The 16,791-nt window shown below is 37.6% G+C and overlaps 1 protein-coding gene across 3 annotated transcripts in view; it reads right to left on the reverse strand.

Annotated features, from left to right (window-relative positions):
• Window positions 1-1,020: 1,020 nt before the first annotated feature.
• The window catches only part of LOC145249629 (uncharacterized), a 245,894-nt gene continuing 230,123 nt past the window's right edge, over window positions 1,021-16,791 (reverse strand). For all 3 annotated transcript variants that reach the window (XM_080111376.1, XM_080111375.1, XM_080111377.1), the window contains exon 4: window positions 1,021-7,433. In XM_080111376.1, the coding sequence (XP_079967502.1) occupies window positions 6,779-7,433 (655 nt within the window). In that variant the 3' untranslated portion in view covers window positions 1,021-6,778. The remainder of the gene's footprint in view (window positions 7,434-16,791) is intronic.

A 16,791-nucleotide genomic window follows, 5' to 3' on the forward strand; every position in this document is an offset into this window, starting at 1 on the left:
CACACGGATCTTTTCAAACAGACTTTTCTTTCTCCAACTTCGTCGATCCGTTCCAATTCCCTTTATTGGGCTGGTAATAAAATATTTTAGGTAATCTATCAAGGTACAATTAGTCAGAAAATTATATGAAAATAAAAAGAGGATAAAGCTTGAAATACGACTTTCTTTTAATAATTGTTAAATGTTACATATATTTTTTATTTCATTTTTATGCTTTATAAATACGTTTACGTTTTTAGTGCCACCATGTTTACTTATTCCCAAATGTTAGTCTTGTCTCACATTCAGTTGTGTTTAATAGTGAGTTACATTTTAATTACATCAAAGAATCAGTTACTTTTGCCATCTTTAGCACTGTAGACTGAGTTTCCAGTGTTTTCGGGAAAATGACGATATCGATGGGTGATTAAATTAATGTATGCCGTCATAATAATTCGGCATTAATTTAAATTTCTTATGTGTGTTGTTTTGTATCTGATGTATCTGGTGTCGTTGTCATATCTATCTAACCTGTTGCTTTGTATTATTCTATTTGTTTGTATTTTATTTTTGTAAAATATTTCTGTATATTTATTATTGCATTTATGTCAATTGTTTTTATTTATTTATTATTTATTTTTTATTGCAGTTTTCACAGCTGCATGTGTACATGAATAAAGTGAGTTAGTTCCCTCACGAGGTACGTGCAAAATAAATAGCCGATGCAATGTATAAACATTTTGACCCCTACCTCTACTTAAAAATTAACCAAACATCAGGAAATTAATCAATTTTAATGAAATTTTCAGCTTTAATATTTCAAATGCAATTAATCCGACAATATTGCCTGTACCTATTCTTCACGCATGTCAGGAGGCTAAAGGAATAACCTACACAATCTTCCAAGGTAAATGAGTGGTAAAGCCTGTGTAAAGGTGTAATATTTGATGTCATTTTAGCTGCTCACTTGTTGAGAATATTCTCTGTGTATATTCTTATGTATCAGAACAACACGCACGTTGGAAAAGAAAGATCAAAGGAAACAGTTGTAGCACTTAACGTTTATTTACAGTTTGTCAGCGACTAAATGCATCTTAAGGACATGTAAATACATGAAAATACACAAAGAAAGCGAACTCTAAAAACGAAAAACTATGTTCCATCAAAATAAAAAAAAAAATAAATATATTGAAATGTAAGGTTACTGCGATAGTATATATAAAAAATTTTAAAAAAAAATGAAAAGACAAACAAAGTCGTTTGAGGCCTTGATCATATTTGTAAATTGGTTGACGCGCCCAGAAAAAAAATTAAACAGACAAAACATGTTATAGCTAAAAAATAAATAAATAAATAATAATAAAAAATAACACGCTGAAAACAGAGCAGGTCGAACGACGTTCGATCAGATTGAGAGTTGTGTCAATAAAAAAACAGGGCCACAATAAATAACGATGATAACTAATCATTTGACAGTAGAACCAAGAACCAATTATGGATTTTCTTCATCCAATAACCAACTTTCTTTCTGTAAGGTTGCATTAATCAACAATCGTTATTTCCTTCTCTTATATAATATTTTGATTGCAGAAATTCCCTCTCTGGACCAAAGTACCGTAGGTTTGCAACAACAGATGCCACATACAAATTTCTTATGTCTAGAGTATTAGTCACTATCTTATGTAACTTTAGAATGCCTTTTTATACACATTTAGTCGTTATAATAAAATCCTAAATTTCATCCCAGGAGCAACATCATCACAGTTGCAACCATCTTTAGAGGAACTAGTTCCCATTTTTCCCTCTAAATAATAAGTCCTCCTACCGCCCCCACTCATCATCGGAAGGATTTCTATAGATATGGGATTTCACCCTTACTAAATTTTTATTCATAGACATACCATAATCTTTCCATTTCCCAATTCAAAAATAATAAATTCTCCTTTCTTACATTCCGCCAAATCTCATTGGCTGAGAGCTGACACTTCGTTCATTTCAGAATCTAAATCTTATTACAAAAACAAACGCTCCAGAAATTTCCAAATATAGCGCCACTCTCTACAAGAGGCAATCGTTTTAAATAAAATAAACAAATACAAGCATAATAACCGACTGTGACACATCATACGTTCATAAACCAAGAATTCTTTTATTTTTTTTTACATTAAATATACCGTAGACGTTAATTGTTCTCATGCAGTTATGATTTATTATTTGTGTTTACATAGACCGTACATGTTGTTATTAAATATTATTTTTCAACACATCGGCACATACTGATAAGACATTATTTAATCATTTTTTAACCTAGATAATTTTTTTAAAGTACAAGTGACTAAAATTCTTCTTTTAAACGCTAAATAATTGTTCTTATACAGTTATGCTACCGTGCTAAATCTTTTGAGTTTACATAGATCGTACATGTTGTTATTAAATACTGTTTTTCGAAGCAAGATAAGTTTTCATATTTTTCAAGCTAAGATAAATCTCTCTTTTTTTAAAAAGTACGATTGACTAAAATTCTTTCTTTATACGCTAAATAAATAAAAAATGAATTAAGTGAATAATATAGTCGAGGTCCAGATTTTGCCGAAATCTTACTCAGTGAACTATATTGCTTGACTCTAACAGTTAATCATAACCAAAAATTAAGTTTATATACTTCAAAATCTCCTATGTGTGCTTTTGGAGCCTTTAAATTGTCTATTCCTGACTATTTGCATAGTTTGTGCAAGTGCGTGCGTATGTGTCTGCATCTGTGTGTGTGTTTGTTAGTGTGAGTACGTGTGTGTGTGCATGTGTGCGTGCGTGCGTGTCTGCGTCCGTATGTGTTTGCGTGTTTGCATGTGCACATATGTGTGTGCGTGTGTTTGCATGTGTGTGCACATGTGTGTGTTTTGTGTGTGCGTATGTTTTTTGTGTGTGCGTGTGTGTTTTTGTGTGCGTGTGCGTGTATGTGTTTATTTGTGTGTGCGTGTGGGTGGGCGTGTGCGTGGGCGTGTACGTGTGCGTATGTGTGTACGCGTATCTGTGCTTGCGTGTGTGCACGTCCGTGTGTGTGTGTGTGTGTGTGTGCGTGCGTCTGTGCGATACAAATCAATCTAATACTTTCGTCCACCAGACTGAGGCACGGCAACGTGTGGCCGGGCAGATACAGCTAGTTTTGAATAAACTAATTCTTCAATTGTTCATAAGTCGGACTTATTGGTTTTATCATTCATACTTCTGATTAATAAAAAACGTTATACAGATTTTTTTGTATGGACATTACGTAAATAAGGTTGGCTCATTTGCCTTTGGCATGATTTGACGTCAGATTTGTGTAATAGTGACGATAAAATATTGTTTCTAGATGCGATTTCTTTCAATCTGTATGGATCCAAGTTCGTTGCTTAGTATTCTGTAGTAAGTACGTACGGCCACGTCACACGAGGAAGCGAAATAAGGGCTAAACCATTGCTTTTCCTTCTCTAATCGTTTTGCTTCAGACTTTCCTTTTTACTTTCTTTTCCATTTGTTAAACGTTAAGTAAAAGTGGAAATGAGGAACTACAAAAAACTATGGTCTACAACTACGTCCGCATAAACAGGTGACGACCAGATTTTTTAATGAAGATCGCTCCAGACAGAGCATGAAGCCACTTGAAGTAAGGAGCTAAAAAATGATAAAAAATAGAATATTACTTCAACTAGCCAACAGTAAGTGTCAGCTGGATAGACTTCGAATCAGAAAACAGCAATTATTCCCCATTTGTCAGAAAATCGCTTATGAAATGTGAGGACTAAAGGATAAAATAAGGGAAGCGAGATTTACAAGGCCGTCGAAAGTAAACCCAAAACCCACTAGATTACATTTAATATTGCTTCCCCCGCGATTTCACAAAACAGTTTTCGGATCCGATCAGTTTACATACAATTACGAAGCTTATTATCCAGAGATGAGTTCTAGAGTTGAAATCGCACGAGACAAAGGTCAGATGTGAAATAGCCAACATCATCATGGATGGTAACAATCTCGTTACAATCTTGTTACAAAGGTTACAAAGACATTTACACCAACACCGCAACTACACAACTACAAAGATAATACGTGTCCGAAGTCACGCCCAAACAACAATGCCCCCCTCCTACATACAAAAATCATGACTATAATTACCTACTAAAATAAAAAAGATGTCAAAACTTCTGATGTTTCGTTTCCTTTCTGATATGTCGTTCTTTCTATAAATTCTTATAATAATGACGAATGAGGAGTATCCATCTCCTTTATAATTAAAGTTTGGCTGTTTTAGAAGGTCTGACCGCATAGATTAATAAAATAGACGACAAAACGACACTGAAGATTAATAGATTTTGGTATATGGTGAAATTAAAAACAAAACAAAATCTAATAACCAATCTTTAAAAAAGGATATCATACATGTTGGTTGATTTTATCGTTGATGAGTTCGAAACGCCAACGATATACATCCTGCTAGAAACGATCTCAAACATTAACTGGTTAGACGAGACCCCCCCCCCAAAAAAAAAAACTAAAAAAAAAAGAAAAACAAACTAAAAAAAAAAAAAAATACAGACTGCGTAAGCTTTGCAAATAGTCTAACAAATTGTACTACGCCACTGTATCGGATTGGTCGGTGCGCTAATCACTGAGCGCAAACCTGTGTTATTATATATAAAAAAGAAGGCATGAACTAGTGTTCGGACGATTAATCGGCATCGAAATCAGAAAAATCGCAACTTTTGAGAGTATTGGAATCGGTATCAGAATCAGAAAAATGTGTCATAATTTCCCGATGCCAAAAACAAGGCTTTTTAGTCGTGTTTTTCCTTTTTTTTTGTTGCAAAACTTAATTTTCCATTGCTGCTATTAATGATAAAAATTATTTGATTTTAAACTACCAGCAAAACTAAAATATATAGGATGAGCCTTTAATAAGTTTCCAGACTTTTTTCGTATGGCCACTTTTATTGATAGTACGGAAATTAAACACTAGTCTCCTTCGAAGTAATCTCCTCCGGCTGTAATGCACTTGTTATACCGTACCAACAACTTCTGGAAGGACACATGAAAGTCCTCTTGTGTAAACGTGTCAATGACCCGCCTCATAGTCATCTACTCAATTGTATCATAACGACAGACACTAAGGTTTTCCTTGAGTTTAGGGAATAGCCAAAAGTCACAGGGAGCAAGGTCTGGACTATAGAGAGGGTGAGGAACTATCTTGATGCCCATCTTGGTCAAATAGTCTGTGGCAAAAATGGAGTTGTGGACTGGTGCATTGTCCTGGTGGAAATGCCACTGACTCGATTTGAAGAGTGCTGGCCTCTTCTGACAGAATCTCTTCCTGAACTCCCTTAAAACCTCAACATAATATTTCTTGGTGATTGTCTGTCCAGTGTGAACCCAGTGCTCGAGATGTCAAAAAAAAAAGGGGGGGGGAGGGGATCATCATAACTTTCTGGGTGGATTTGCCCTGCCTGGCCTTCTTGGATCTAGGGAGCCAGCATGCTTCCACGGGGGGGGGGGGCTCTGTCTTTTGGTTTTTGGGCCAGTAAATTCAACTTTCATCGCAGGTCACCAGAGCATCAAGAACTTCGGGATCTGAATTGATAAGCTCGACCATCTCCCTGCTGTCATGACAACGTCTTTCTCTTTGATCTCACCAACATTGGCGCAAATTTTCCAAATCTTCAGTTCCTCACAAATATTTGTGTGTACAGTTCCCACACTGACATCAAACTCTTTATTTATTTTCTCTATAGACACACGACGATCCTTATACATGAAATTTTTTATTTGGCTAATCAGCTCTGGTGTTCTGATTTCTTAATCCCCCCCAATCTCATATCATCCCTCACAGACTCTCTGCCTCCCTTGAATTTTTTTGCACTCAAAACTGATGCTCGATTCATGGTGGTCCAAAAGCAATCTGAAACATTCCATATGTTTCTGTGACATTTTTCCAAGTTGAAAACAAAATTATTTTGTATATCCTTCTGCTAAAGTGTCCTCACATCTAAATTGAAGTTTTGAAATTCACTAGCTGTGACGAGTAGGCTTTAGTAGAGTGTATTCCAATTCATGCTGTAGCTGTTTGTTTGAACCTGAAATCATAACAATTGGTCAGTCATCTCATAAGATGTATAGCAATAACATACTGAATTTTCAAGAGTCAATGACAATTTTAAATGCCTGTACAAAAAAGTGTGGAAACTTAAGGCACGTCGCAGATAACGCCACACAAGTGCATTTTTACGTTTGCGAAATATTATGCACATATTACATGGGGTTTTACGGTAATCCAAAACTAAAACAACAAACAAACAAAAATAACAACACTATAACTAAATATTAAGGGATTTTAAAAGAATCGGAATTAGTAATTGTATCAGAATAAAGAATTTAGAACAGAATCGGTAATTGTATCGGAACCGGACAAATGTTTAGAATCGTCTCATCACTAGCATCCACATGTGTGACTGCCACACTATCTTTTCAGAATGGTCCCAAATAAAACCTTTTTATTAACCCTTAATATTATGTGCATTGTATTCATGTATGGAGCGAGATGGATTTTTTTTTTTATCACAGTCAGACTTTAATTATAATGGAGACTGATACCCCTCACCCCTTTATCATTATATCCCAAAACATCGTCTTTATAACCAGTTTTGTTCAATATTATTTTTGTATATAATTACGAACGATAACAGAATAATAATAAAAAGTTTTGAAAATGTCGAATCACTGGTATGAACTACCATTTTATCTGGATGTTTCTTTTCGGTTTTGTAGTTCATTTTATAGCCAACTTTTTCTTTTTAGCTTTGTGTTTTGATCTTTTCAATTTTCTGGAATGATCATCTTTTATCAACGACATCTTGGCTTTTGCCTCCTGCACGAACTGGTGTAGTTTATATGCGCTGTGTTCTTCTTTCAGAACACTGTCAAGCGGACGCACACTGACCTTATCAGCAGCGGCCAACAGCACCCCGCCCTTCATCATCATCTGACAATCATCCTGTTTGCCCAATGTGACTATCCACCGATTCCGTGTAGTTGGATCACCAACATTCATCGATACCGGATCAAACTGAAGGCTGACAATCGACACACCCGGATACTGTGATTCCAGTTTACGTTTGACTTCTTCATGCGAAATATGGACATTACTGCCGCAGCCGAAGCAAACTGAGAGCGGACGGGTTTCAGGGAGTTCTTTGCGCATGCGTATAGAGGGTGGTTTGTATTTCTTTTGGTGCAGTGCAGCCTGCAGATTGGCCACCAGTCGATCGACTTTCTCCCTCTCGTTAACATCGGATCCTTCACTTTCAAGATTTCCATCTCCGTTATCTTGCAGAGGCTGACGACGAGACGTCACCATCGCCGTTTCTTCTAACGGATCGATTTTATTCAATTGAACACTCTTCTCTCCACATTGACTGTGTCCGCTGAAATTAATAATAATAATAATAATAATAATAATAATAATAATAATAATAATAATAATAATAATAATAACTGTTTTAACTGTTTAACACACATAAACAATAAAAATAAGCAAATAGGGCAAAATATAATTATTACAATATTTTTTAGATTCTCGGTACTTCACGTTTATGTGCCTGCACTTATTTTTTATGTTGTGTAACAGATCGGGGCAGTACACAAGCGAGCGAATAGCGTTAACTAGGTAAATATGCAATTTACATAGTTAATGATAAGAAATTTGGGATATAGTTTGGAAACAAATAAATACAAATTAAAATTTGGAACTAATAAGCTATGTCGTGAACAATGAGAATAACGAACATCGCCTGATCTCGAATATTAAAGAATGGCGTAATTTTCTAATTTGGGAAGAAATTAGTTTTAGAGAACAAAGGAATAGCTAGTTATCTAGGTAACAACCGAATCGAGGAGAGAGAGAGAGAGAGAGAGAGAGAGAGAGAGAGAGAGAGTCGAGAACTGAAAATGATGAGCGTTCCAATCACGTAATCAATCAACATTTGAGACGCAAGATGGATATGCGTAGAATTTCGGTTCTCAATGAATTACATGGAGGCTTGCGGCTCGACCCTACATGCACGTTTTTGAATCTCGAAAATAAAGCTACATTTAAAACTGAAAAAAAAGAAAACATTATGTGTTGATTCGTATGCCACCTGATATCAGAAATATGTTTATCACAGCGTCTCCAAGTCCAGTGCCGCCACGAAGGAAGCAGAGTAACAAATGTACGCTTGTTTATATATCTCTGTCATCAAGGGACGTTTTGTGGATTAAAATTGAGGTTCGTTTAAAGAACTCTCATTTAATGTTTATTCTATTTAAAAAAAACTATTGTATCTGCTTATTGTATATGTTTAAACTTACGCTCACATATGCACACATGCATTTATAACGAGTATATAATATGTCATTATTCACTCTCCTAATGACAACGAAGTGCGCACTTTATACACACATGCACTGATACTGTATATACACGCTATGTAACAGCTGCTGTGTATCTAAACAGAGAATAATCAGGTTTAATAGTGTAATCGGGATTAACTCCTGCGGAGAGGTATGACTTTGATAAACGAATGAATGAAAGGTCGTGTGTTAGTAGATATAGAACAGTTAAGGCAACAGGGAAAGGCACAGAAAAAACATGGGAAGAAGTAATAAAATGGACTCGAGGAATAAAATGTCTAAAGATAGGTAAGCTCGGAAACATGTAAAACGGATATTAAACACATGATGATGATGATGATGATGATGATGATGATGACCACAACGATTGCGAAAATGCTTTCATCATCCAAATCAAGAGCTTGGAGTCGTGATTAAAAGATTTTCTAATGGTGGGAAATTTTCTGGTGATTGTTGTTGAATATTAAATATCAACCCAGCATTTCCGTTGAAGATTTTGTCGGTGAGGATATCAATTTATCGAAAGAAACGATATGATCAACAAAAGGCCACTTTTGGTAGCTTTGCAAAAACGAAGAACTTTGGGACATCGTAGACGACAGGAACACTTATCCCATTTCCTCAGATAAGACTTTTCGACAAATCACTTGAACATCTTCGTCTCTTCTTTCCTACAATGATTAGATTACGCTAACATCTTTTTCTTTGTTGACGGAAGAAAGCAGAAGAATTTTGCGGACAGAGAATATGAAGGACAGTCTCTACGTATATAGCGATATTCGACTGGGGTGTATAAAAATGGTGTTGAAAACAGTGTGTTTTGAAGTCTCATTCGGAGAAGTTCACATAAAAGTATATAACATCAATAAGATAACTGAATCGCGAAGTGATTCGAATGAACGCTAAAAAGTAAATGGCTCTGATAAGTTACCCTCTTTCTTTCTAATAAGTTATCCTCTTTCTTTCTAGTAAGTTATCCTCTTTCTTTCTAAGTCTTTCGTTTCGTTAAAACAGTAAGAGTGTGGAACATGGGCGCCGAAGCGATTCTTAATGACTACGTTTCTGCTGAAGATTAGAGAAATATGAGCAGTTGTACATAAATGAAGGGAAGCGAAAGGTAAATCAATGAAAAAACATTTTGACTATGCATCCTGTTTAATAGGTAGCGAATCACGAAATTACACCAGGAAATACATTGCTTTTCTTCAGATATTCTACTAAAGAGGAATGATGACCAGTCCGGGCGAGATTACTTTTATTTCTTAGCTGTTGGATAAATGAAATTGAAGGAATTTGAAAATACTTCAAGTTAACACGTTCCTGTGAAAACCTACTTGCTTTTAGAAGTGAAGGAAAAATGAATCGAAATGAAATAGAGAAGAAAGAGAGTAACTTAGAGTCATTTGCTTTTTAGTGTGTATTCGAATCACTTCGCGATTCAGTCACTAGAACTTCAGTAAGTAAATATGTGGTATTTTTATTTGATTTGATTACATTATTGTAACTACAAGGAAAAAGGAAGACACAGAAACTTCGGTCGCTACTAGATCACTACTACAACTACTTTTAGACATCACTATTCACCGAGCAACTACTAACGACGTGTCAACGTGAAGTGAACAACTGTTTCTGTAAACAAAGAAAACCATCTGGTGGTGTCGATTGAAAACTTTAGGCTGTCTTAATTACTATTTTGTCTCAAGGTCTTGAACTTTTGGGGTCAGATTTCGTCTTCTATTTTTCACCGGTAGGAGAACTCAGCAGTTGACTCAACTTATCGATCTGATATTTTCGCTCTTTTTATCGAACATTCTTATTTGCTTTCTTATCCGTCGACAACAAGACTTTAACTACCGAATTAAATTCAATTTTTTAATGTAATTTAAGAACACAATAATTCATAATTAAAGATAGTTAAACATACGATTAACATACTTCTCTGGTGTTTAGTAAGTACTTAAATTTTCTGCGTAACACCGGTACACGAGTACTGCTAGTAGTAAAAAAATAATAATCTATAAATCAGGTAGAGATGGCATAAAAAAAAAAAACAAACACACACACACACACACACACACACACACACACACACACACACACACACACACACACACACACACACACACACACACACACACACACACACACACACAACCCAAAAGAACACACACACTTTTAAATACATCTTGCTATACACTTCTTGAACCAGAAGTCAGTAAACACCTTGACGCAATTAAAAAAAAATCTAACCACAACTGATCTCCTTTAATTAGCAAATTAATAATCGAACTAAACTAAAATTTAGATAAAGCCTACAGCACATTCTCTATAAAACTTTGTTCAAACATCGATATTAAAAAAAAACACCAACAAAAACATTCCTTTCAATTCATGTTTTGAATGTTCATGTCTATATTTAGTTTTAAAAAAAAAAAAAGATTAAAAAATATTCACACTGGATGTTATTGGTGAATTGTGAAAAATATTTTTTTTTTTACTTTTCCAACGAATACAGCCGTTAGAAATTCAAAACGCAAATAGCGACAAGTCTGTTTTTTTTTTTAACCCGGGTTCATTTCATTTCTTTGATATGATGTTTGTATATTTTTGTGATGAGGATTGATAATTATTTTTTGTATTACTAGCGGAGGGGGGGGGGTCTTTTCCCGGGCGTAAAATACACTTAAATATGATATATTAATTTGTCCAAATTTCGTATACAGAGTCGTAATTTCAAAAGTAAAAAAAAAAAAAAATTGTCGAGTGCTATCAGTTAGAATCGAAACAATTGCATTCAAAGCTGGTGACGTTACCACTGTACCAACGTGACAGGCACATAAACTGATTAAAAATTAAGATTAAAAATAAACTAAGATGAATGCACATATAAATAACGATTTTTTTTCAATTTTGGCTACTTTTTGACCTATAAAAGAAGGTTTCATAAACAATCCAATCATTTGAGCCCCCCCCCCCCCTGGCGCCGCTCTACGACTTTTAGTTTCAGAGGAAATAGAGTTTGAAAATATGAAGAGAGACAGACAGATAGACATATAGCTTTTTATATATTAAATTTGGACTATTATTCTCATCTTGGTTGTTTTTTCCACAACGTTTTGGCCGATGTAACCGCCAACAATCTCCAGGTGTTCACTGGATGTTATTGATGAATAGTGAAAAATATTTGGTTTTTGTTTTCCCAACGAACATAGCCGTTAGAAATTCAAAACGCAAATAGCGACAAGTCTATTTTTTATAATTAAAATTTTTTTTTTTTAATCAATCCGTGTTCATTCCGGTTTGTTTGATATGATGAATGTACATTTTGCAGATGAGGATTTATATTTATTTTTTTGTATTGTTTGGACTATTATTCTTATCTTAAAAAGACAGAAATAGACTTGGCACTATTTGCGTTTTGAATTTCTAACGGCTATATTCGTTGGGAAATCCAAAAACCAAACATTTTTTAACAGGTAGTCACCACTTATCAAGGCCCGGAAGCCACTCGGGGATAAGGGTTATTGTGTTTACAATACGTTAGTGTTGGAGATTTGATAAAGTGTCTTACTTAAGGGGCCGGTTCATCAGGAATTTGTTTACATTGGACTTGAAGACATCCACGTTGTAGTCAGGTGGGAAACAGGGAACCGGAACAGAGTTCTACAGGCGTGCACTTCTAAGAAAGAAGCTTTGTTCATAGAATCTACGTTTTGATTTTGGCACAGATAAGGAGTGGGAAAATTTTTGACAGTTGTTTCAGCTAGGTGGGTGTTTATCGTGAAAGATTGGCGAGGGGGGGACCAGAGATTGGAGTTCAGATGAGCACTTGCCATAGTAGCAACGATAAAACAAAGACAGGCTCGCAACGTCTCTCCTGTAGGAGAGAGGTTGCAGGGTAGAGAAAAAGTCATCACCCACTAGGCCACGAAGCCTATTTTGTACTCTGTCAAGGCAGGATAGACTGTTTTTAGCAGCTCCCGCCCAGATGTGGCAGCAGCACTCCATCCTTGAACGTACTTGGCTTTTATACAGATAGAGGATTGCATCAGGGGTGAGATATCTTCTGGAGCGGTAGAAGGATCCTACCATTTTTCCAGCGACCTTGGCAACTGATTTGATGTACGTGTTCCATTTCAGGTCAAGAGTAAAGGTCAAACCCAGAAGCTTAACAAAACATGGAGCTTCCCCTAGACGAGAGCCACCCATTTCAATTGATGCCAGATGGGGATCAGAGCGTTGATGATGTAAATATAGGAGCTTGGTTTTAGATGCATTAAAGGTAACCAGCCACCTCCTCCTCCACTGTACCACGTGCTCAAGATCAGAGGAGAGAGAATCAGAGAGAACTTTGTCATTTACGACCTTTGATGTGTTGCCATAGACGGTCGTGTCATCAGCATAGATGTCAACGAATGGTTTAAGTATGAGTTTTGGGAGGTCATTGATGCTTAGCAGGAAGAGAGTTGGGCCAAGGATGGACCCCTGAGGGACTCTAGCATTAAATCTATCCCAACCATCATCAATGGACCAGAGGTCATCTCGTCAGCATCAGACAAGGCCAAACTATTTGCAAAGAACTTTGCAGCTAATTCTACCCTATGCGACGAAGGCCATCAACTCCCCATATTTCCTCCTATAACACAGAACATGCTAGGTAACATACAAATATCCGTGCATGAGGTTGCCAAGCTAATCAAGAACCTTGATTCCAGTAAAACAACTGGCTCTGACGGCATCCCAATTATAGTGTTAAAAAAGCTTCAACCAGAACTTGCTCCCATACTTACAAAACTGTTTAAGTGCTGCCTTAAGGAGAAGTGCGTTCCGACTCCATGGAAGACCTCATCAGTTTGCCTTGTATTTAAGAATTCAGGTGATAAGTCATCTCCCTCTCAGTACAGACCAATAAGTCTCCTGTGTGTTATGAGTAAGCTGCTGGCATCCATATTAAATAGAGAAATAGTCAACCACCTCAGCAGAAACAACCTTCTTAGTGACACACAATATGGTTTCCGTTCTGCAAGATCTACCGCAGATGTGCTGACGGTTATATCTCACAGGATTAGTGAATCTCTTGACAAAGGCTTCCTTTCTAGGGCAATTGCTCTTGACATATCAAAGGCCTTCGACAAGGTATGGCATAAGGGTCTACTTCACAAGATTTCCAGCTATGGTATAACTGGAAATGTTTTCTCAATCATTAAATCATTTCTCTCCGATAGGCTCATAAGAGTAGTGGTCGATAGACAAAAATTAGAGGCCTGCAGTATTAATGCTGGAATCCCTCAGGGGTCCATCCTGGGCCCAACTCTCTTCCTGATCTTCATCAATGACCTCCCTAAACACATACTTAATTCATTCATTGACATCTATGCTGATGACACGACCATCTACGGCAACACATCAAAGGCTGTAAATGACAAAGTTCTCTCTCCTCTGATCTCGAGCGCGTGGTTCAGTGGGGGAAGACGTGGCTGGTTACCTTTAATGCATCTAAAGCCAAACTCCTATCCTTACATCATCAACGCTCTGATCCCCATCTGGCATCAATTGGGATGGATGGCTCTCGTCTGGGAGAGGCCCCGTTTTTTGACATGCTTCTGGGCTTGACTTTTACTCCTGATCTGAAATGGAACACGTACATCAAGTCAGTTGCCAAGGTCGCTGGAAAGATGGTGGGATCCTTCTACCGCTCCAGAAGATATCTCACTACTGATGCAATTCTCTATCTATATAAAAGCCAAGTACGTCCAAGGATGGAATACTGCTGCAATATCTGGGCAGGGGCTGCTAAAAAATAGCCTATCCTGCCTTGACAGAGTAAAAAATAGACTACGTCGCTTATTGGGGATGCCCTTTTCTCTACCCTGCAACCTCTCTCCTACAGAAGAGACGTTGCGAGCCTATCCTTGTTTTATTGTTATTTCCATGGCAGGTGCTCGTCTGAACTCCAATCTCTGGTTCCCCCTTGCCAATCTTTCACAAAAAACACCCGTCTAGCTGAATCCACTATGAAAAATTTCCCTCACTCTTTATCTGTGCCAAAATCAAAACGTAGATTCCATGAACAAAGCTTATTTCTTAGAACTGCACGCCTGTGGAACTCTGTTCCGTCTGCCTGATTCCCACCTGACTACAACTTGGATGTGTTCAAGTCCAACGTTAACAAATTCCTAATGAACCGCCCCCTTAAGTAAACACTCATCAAATCTGCAGACTAACGTAATGTACTTGCAATAACCCTTATCCCTGAGTGGCTTCCGGACTTTGATAAGTGGTGACCACTGTGTAAAAAAAAAAGATATAACAGTTAGCACATCGGCTGTAGATCTGGCAGAACGGAAACCATATTGCATGTCACTAAGAAGGTTATTTCCGCTGAGGTGGTTGACTACTTCTCTATTTAATATGGATTCCAGCAGCTTACTCATGACACTCAGGAGACTTATTGGTCTGTACTGAGAGGGAGATGACTTATCACCTGAATTTTTAAATACAGGGCATACTGATGAGATTTTCCAGGGTGTTGGGAAGCACTTCTCTTTAAGGCAACGCTTAAACAGTTTTGTAAGTATGGGAGCAAGTTCTCGTTGAAGCTTTTTTAACACAATGATTGGAATGCCGTCAGAGCCAGTTGCTTTACTGGAATCAAGGTTTTTGATTAGCTTGGCGACCTCACGTACGGATATTTGTATGTTGCAGAGCGTGTTGTCCGTTATAGGAGAAAATACGGAGAGTTGATGGCCTTCGTCGCATAGGGTAGAATTAGCTGCAAAGTTTTTTGCAAATAGTTTGGCCTTATCTGATGCTGACGAGATGACCTCAAGCCCATTGATGATGGTTGGGATAGAACGCATGCTTCTGTTCAGGATCCTGTTTGCTATTTGTCAAAACTGGTGGGAACAAAGCCGTTGCTCAGTTACTTTGGATTTAACGGACTGAGCATATAGCTCTTTTGCATTTTTTATTACTCTTTTGCAGTGGTTGCTGGCAGTCCTGAAGGCAGCTTTAGTCTCAGTGCACCTATTACGTTGGTAGCTATGGAGAAGGTGATTTCTGTGCGTGATGGCGCAGCACATTCTGGGAAGAACCATAGTTGGCTGTTAGGTTTTTGTTGGAATTTTTTGGATGGTATGAATCGGTCTATGCCTACAATTAGCCATTCGGTCAGGTCTGATACTATGGAGGACACATCCTTTTTAAACATGGAATGCAGGGGTAGATCGGATATAAGTGTACGGAAACTATCCCAGTCAGCGGTAGAGTATCGATATACAGTACGGTGGAGAGACTTATTGCATTTCGTTTTTATCTTAACTGATACAACCGAGTGGTCGGAAGATCTCAGAGGAGACAGAACGGAACTTGAACATAGCTCAGGGGAAGTTGTGAGAAAAAGGTCTAGAAGGCTAGCATACTGATCGGAAGTTTCAGGCACTCGGGTGGGTTTGTGAACAATCTGTGTGAGGTCATAGGTAATGGCAAAATCATGACAGAACCTCCCCTCATCATCTGTCTTGTTAGAGTGGGGCAGCCATTCCACATTGTGGACATTGAAGTCACCACAAATGTGGATGTTAGCTGAAGGGTTAGCAGACAGGATGTGGCCAATTTTTTCAGATATGCTCTTAAAGATAGTAACTCCGATATTGTGGGGGCGATAGAGAGCAAATATAATGCAGTGGTGTAATCAAGTGCAACCCGGAAGCACATACAACGTAAATTAGAGTCTTCTATGGAGATATCACTACCACACGGAAAGCCATCTTTAATGTAGGCACATATTTCATGTCCATGGCGATCTTGGGGGTCAGATTTAGATGTTAAGTTAGAGTATCCTTTAATTATGAATTCGTCAAGGGAAGTGGTCGGCCTTATGCCAGTTTCGCTTAGAAAGAAAATGTCTGATTTCGTCTCCTGTAATTGGGTTTCAACCTCTGGAAGGTTGGAAGTAGACCCCTGATGTTGGAGAAGGAGACATGGTGGTAAGGGTCTACGTTGGAGGATGGGGTTCTGGGTTTACATGTGTTATTTTTCTGGAGTTATTTCATGTTGAGGATTGGGATTTGTGGAACAGGTCGACAGACTTGGTTAGAGCAGGACAGAGGGGGAAAGTAAGAGAGAAAAAGAGAGGATTTTTTTTTGTAGCCATGATAAGGTAAAGCCGTAACAATTACCCATTAGTATGGCATTGAGAGGCCCCACTAGAAACTACTGCATGGTCCAGAGTCCATTCACCAAATGGCAATACAGCAGCCCCAGTATTTTGCACCTGCTGATAGGACAGCCTCCAAGGTTCGGGTCCCTGACTATCAGGTGGATAACGTCAGCCCAGATGAAACGTTTACATCCAGCACCCTTACTAGTGACATGGCCACAAGGATAGAC

The sequence above is a fragment of the Euprymna scolopes genome, chromosome 28, assembly GCF_053919585.1.
Source record: "Euprymna scolopes isolate OS-2025 chromosome 28, ASM5391958v1, whole genome shotgun sequence".
Taxonomy (NCBI): Eukaryota; Metazoa; Mollusca; class Cephalopoda; order Sepiida; family Sepiolidae; genus Euprymna; species Euprymna scolopes.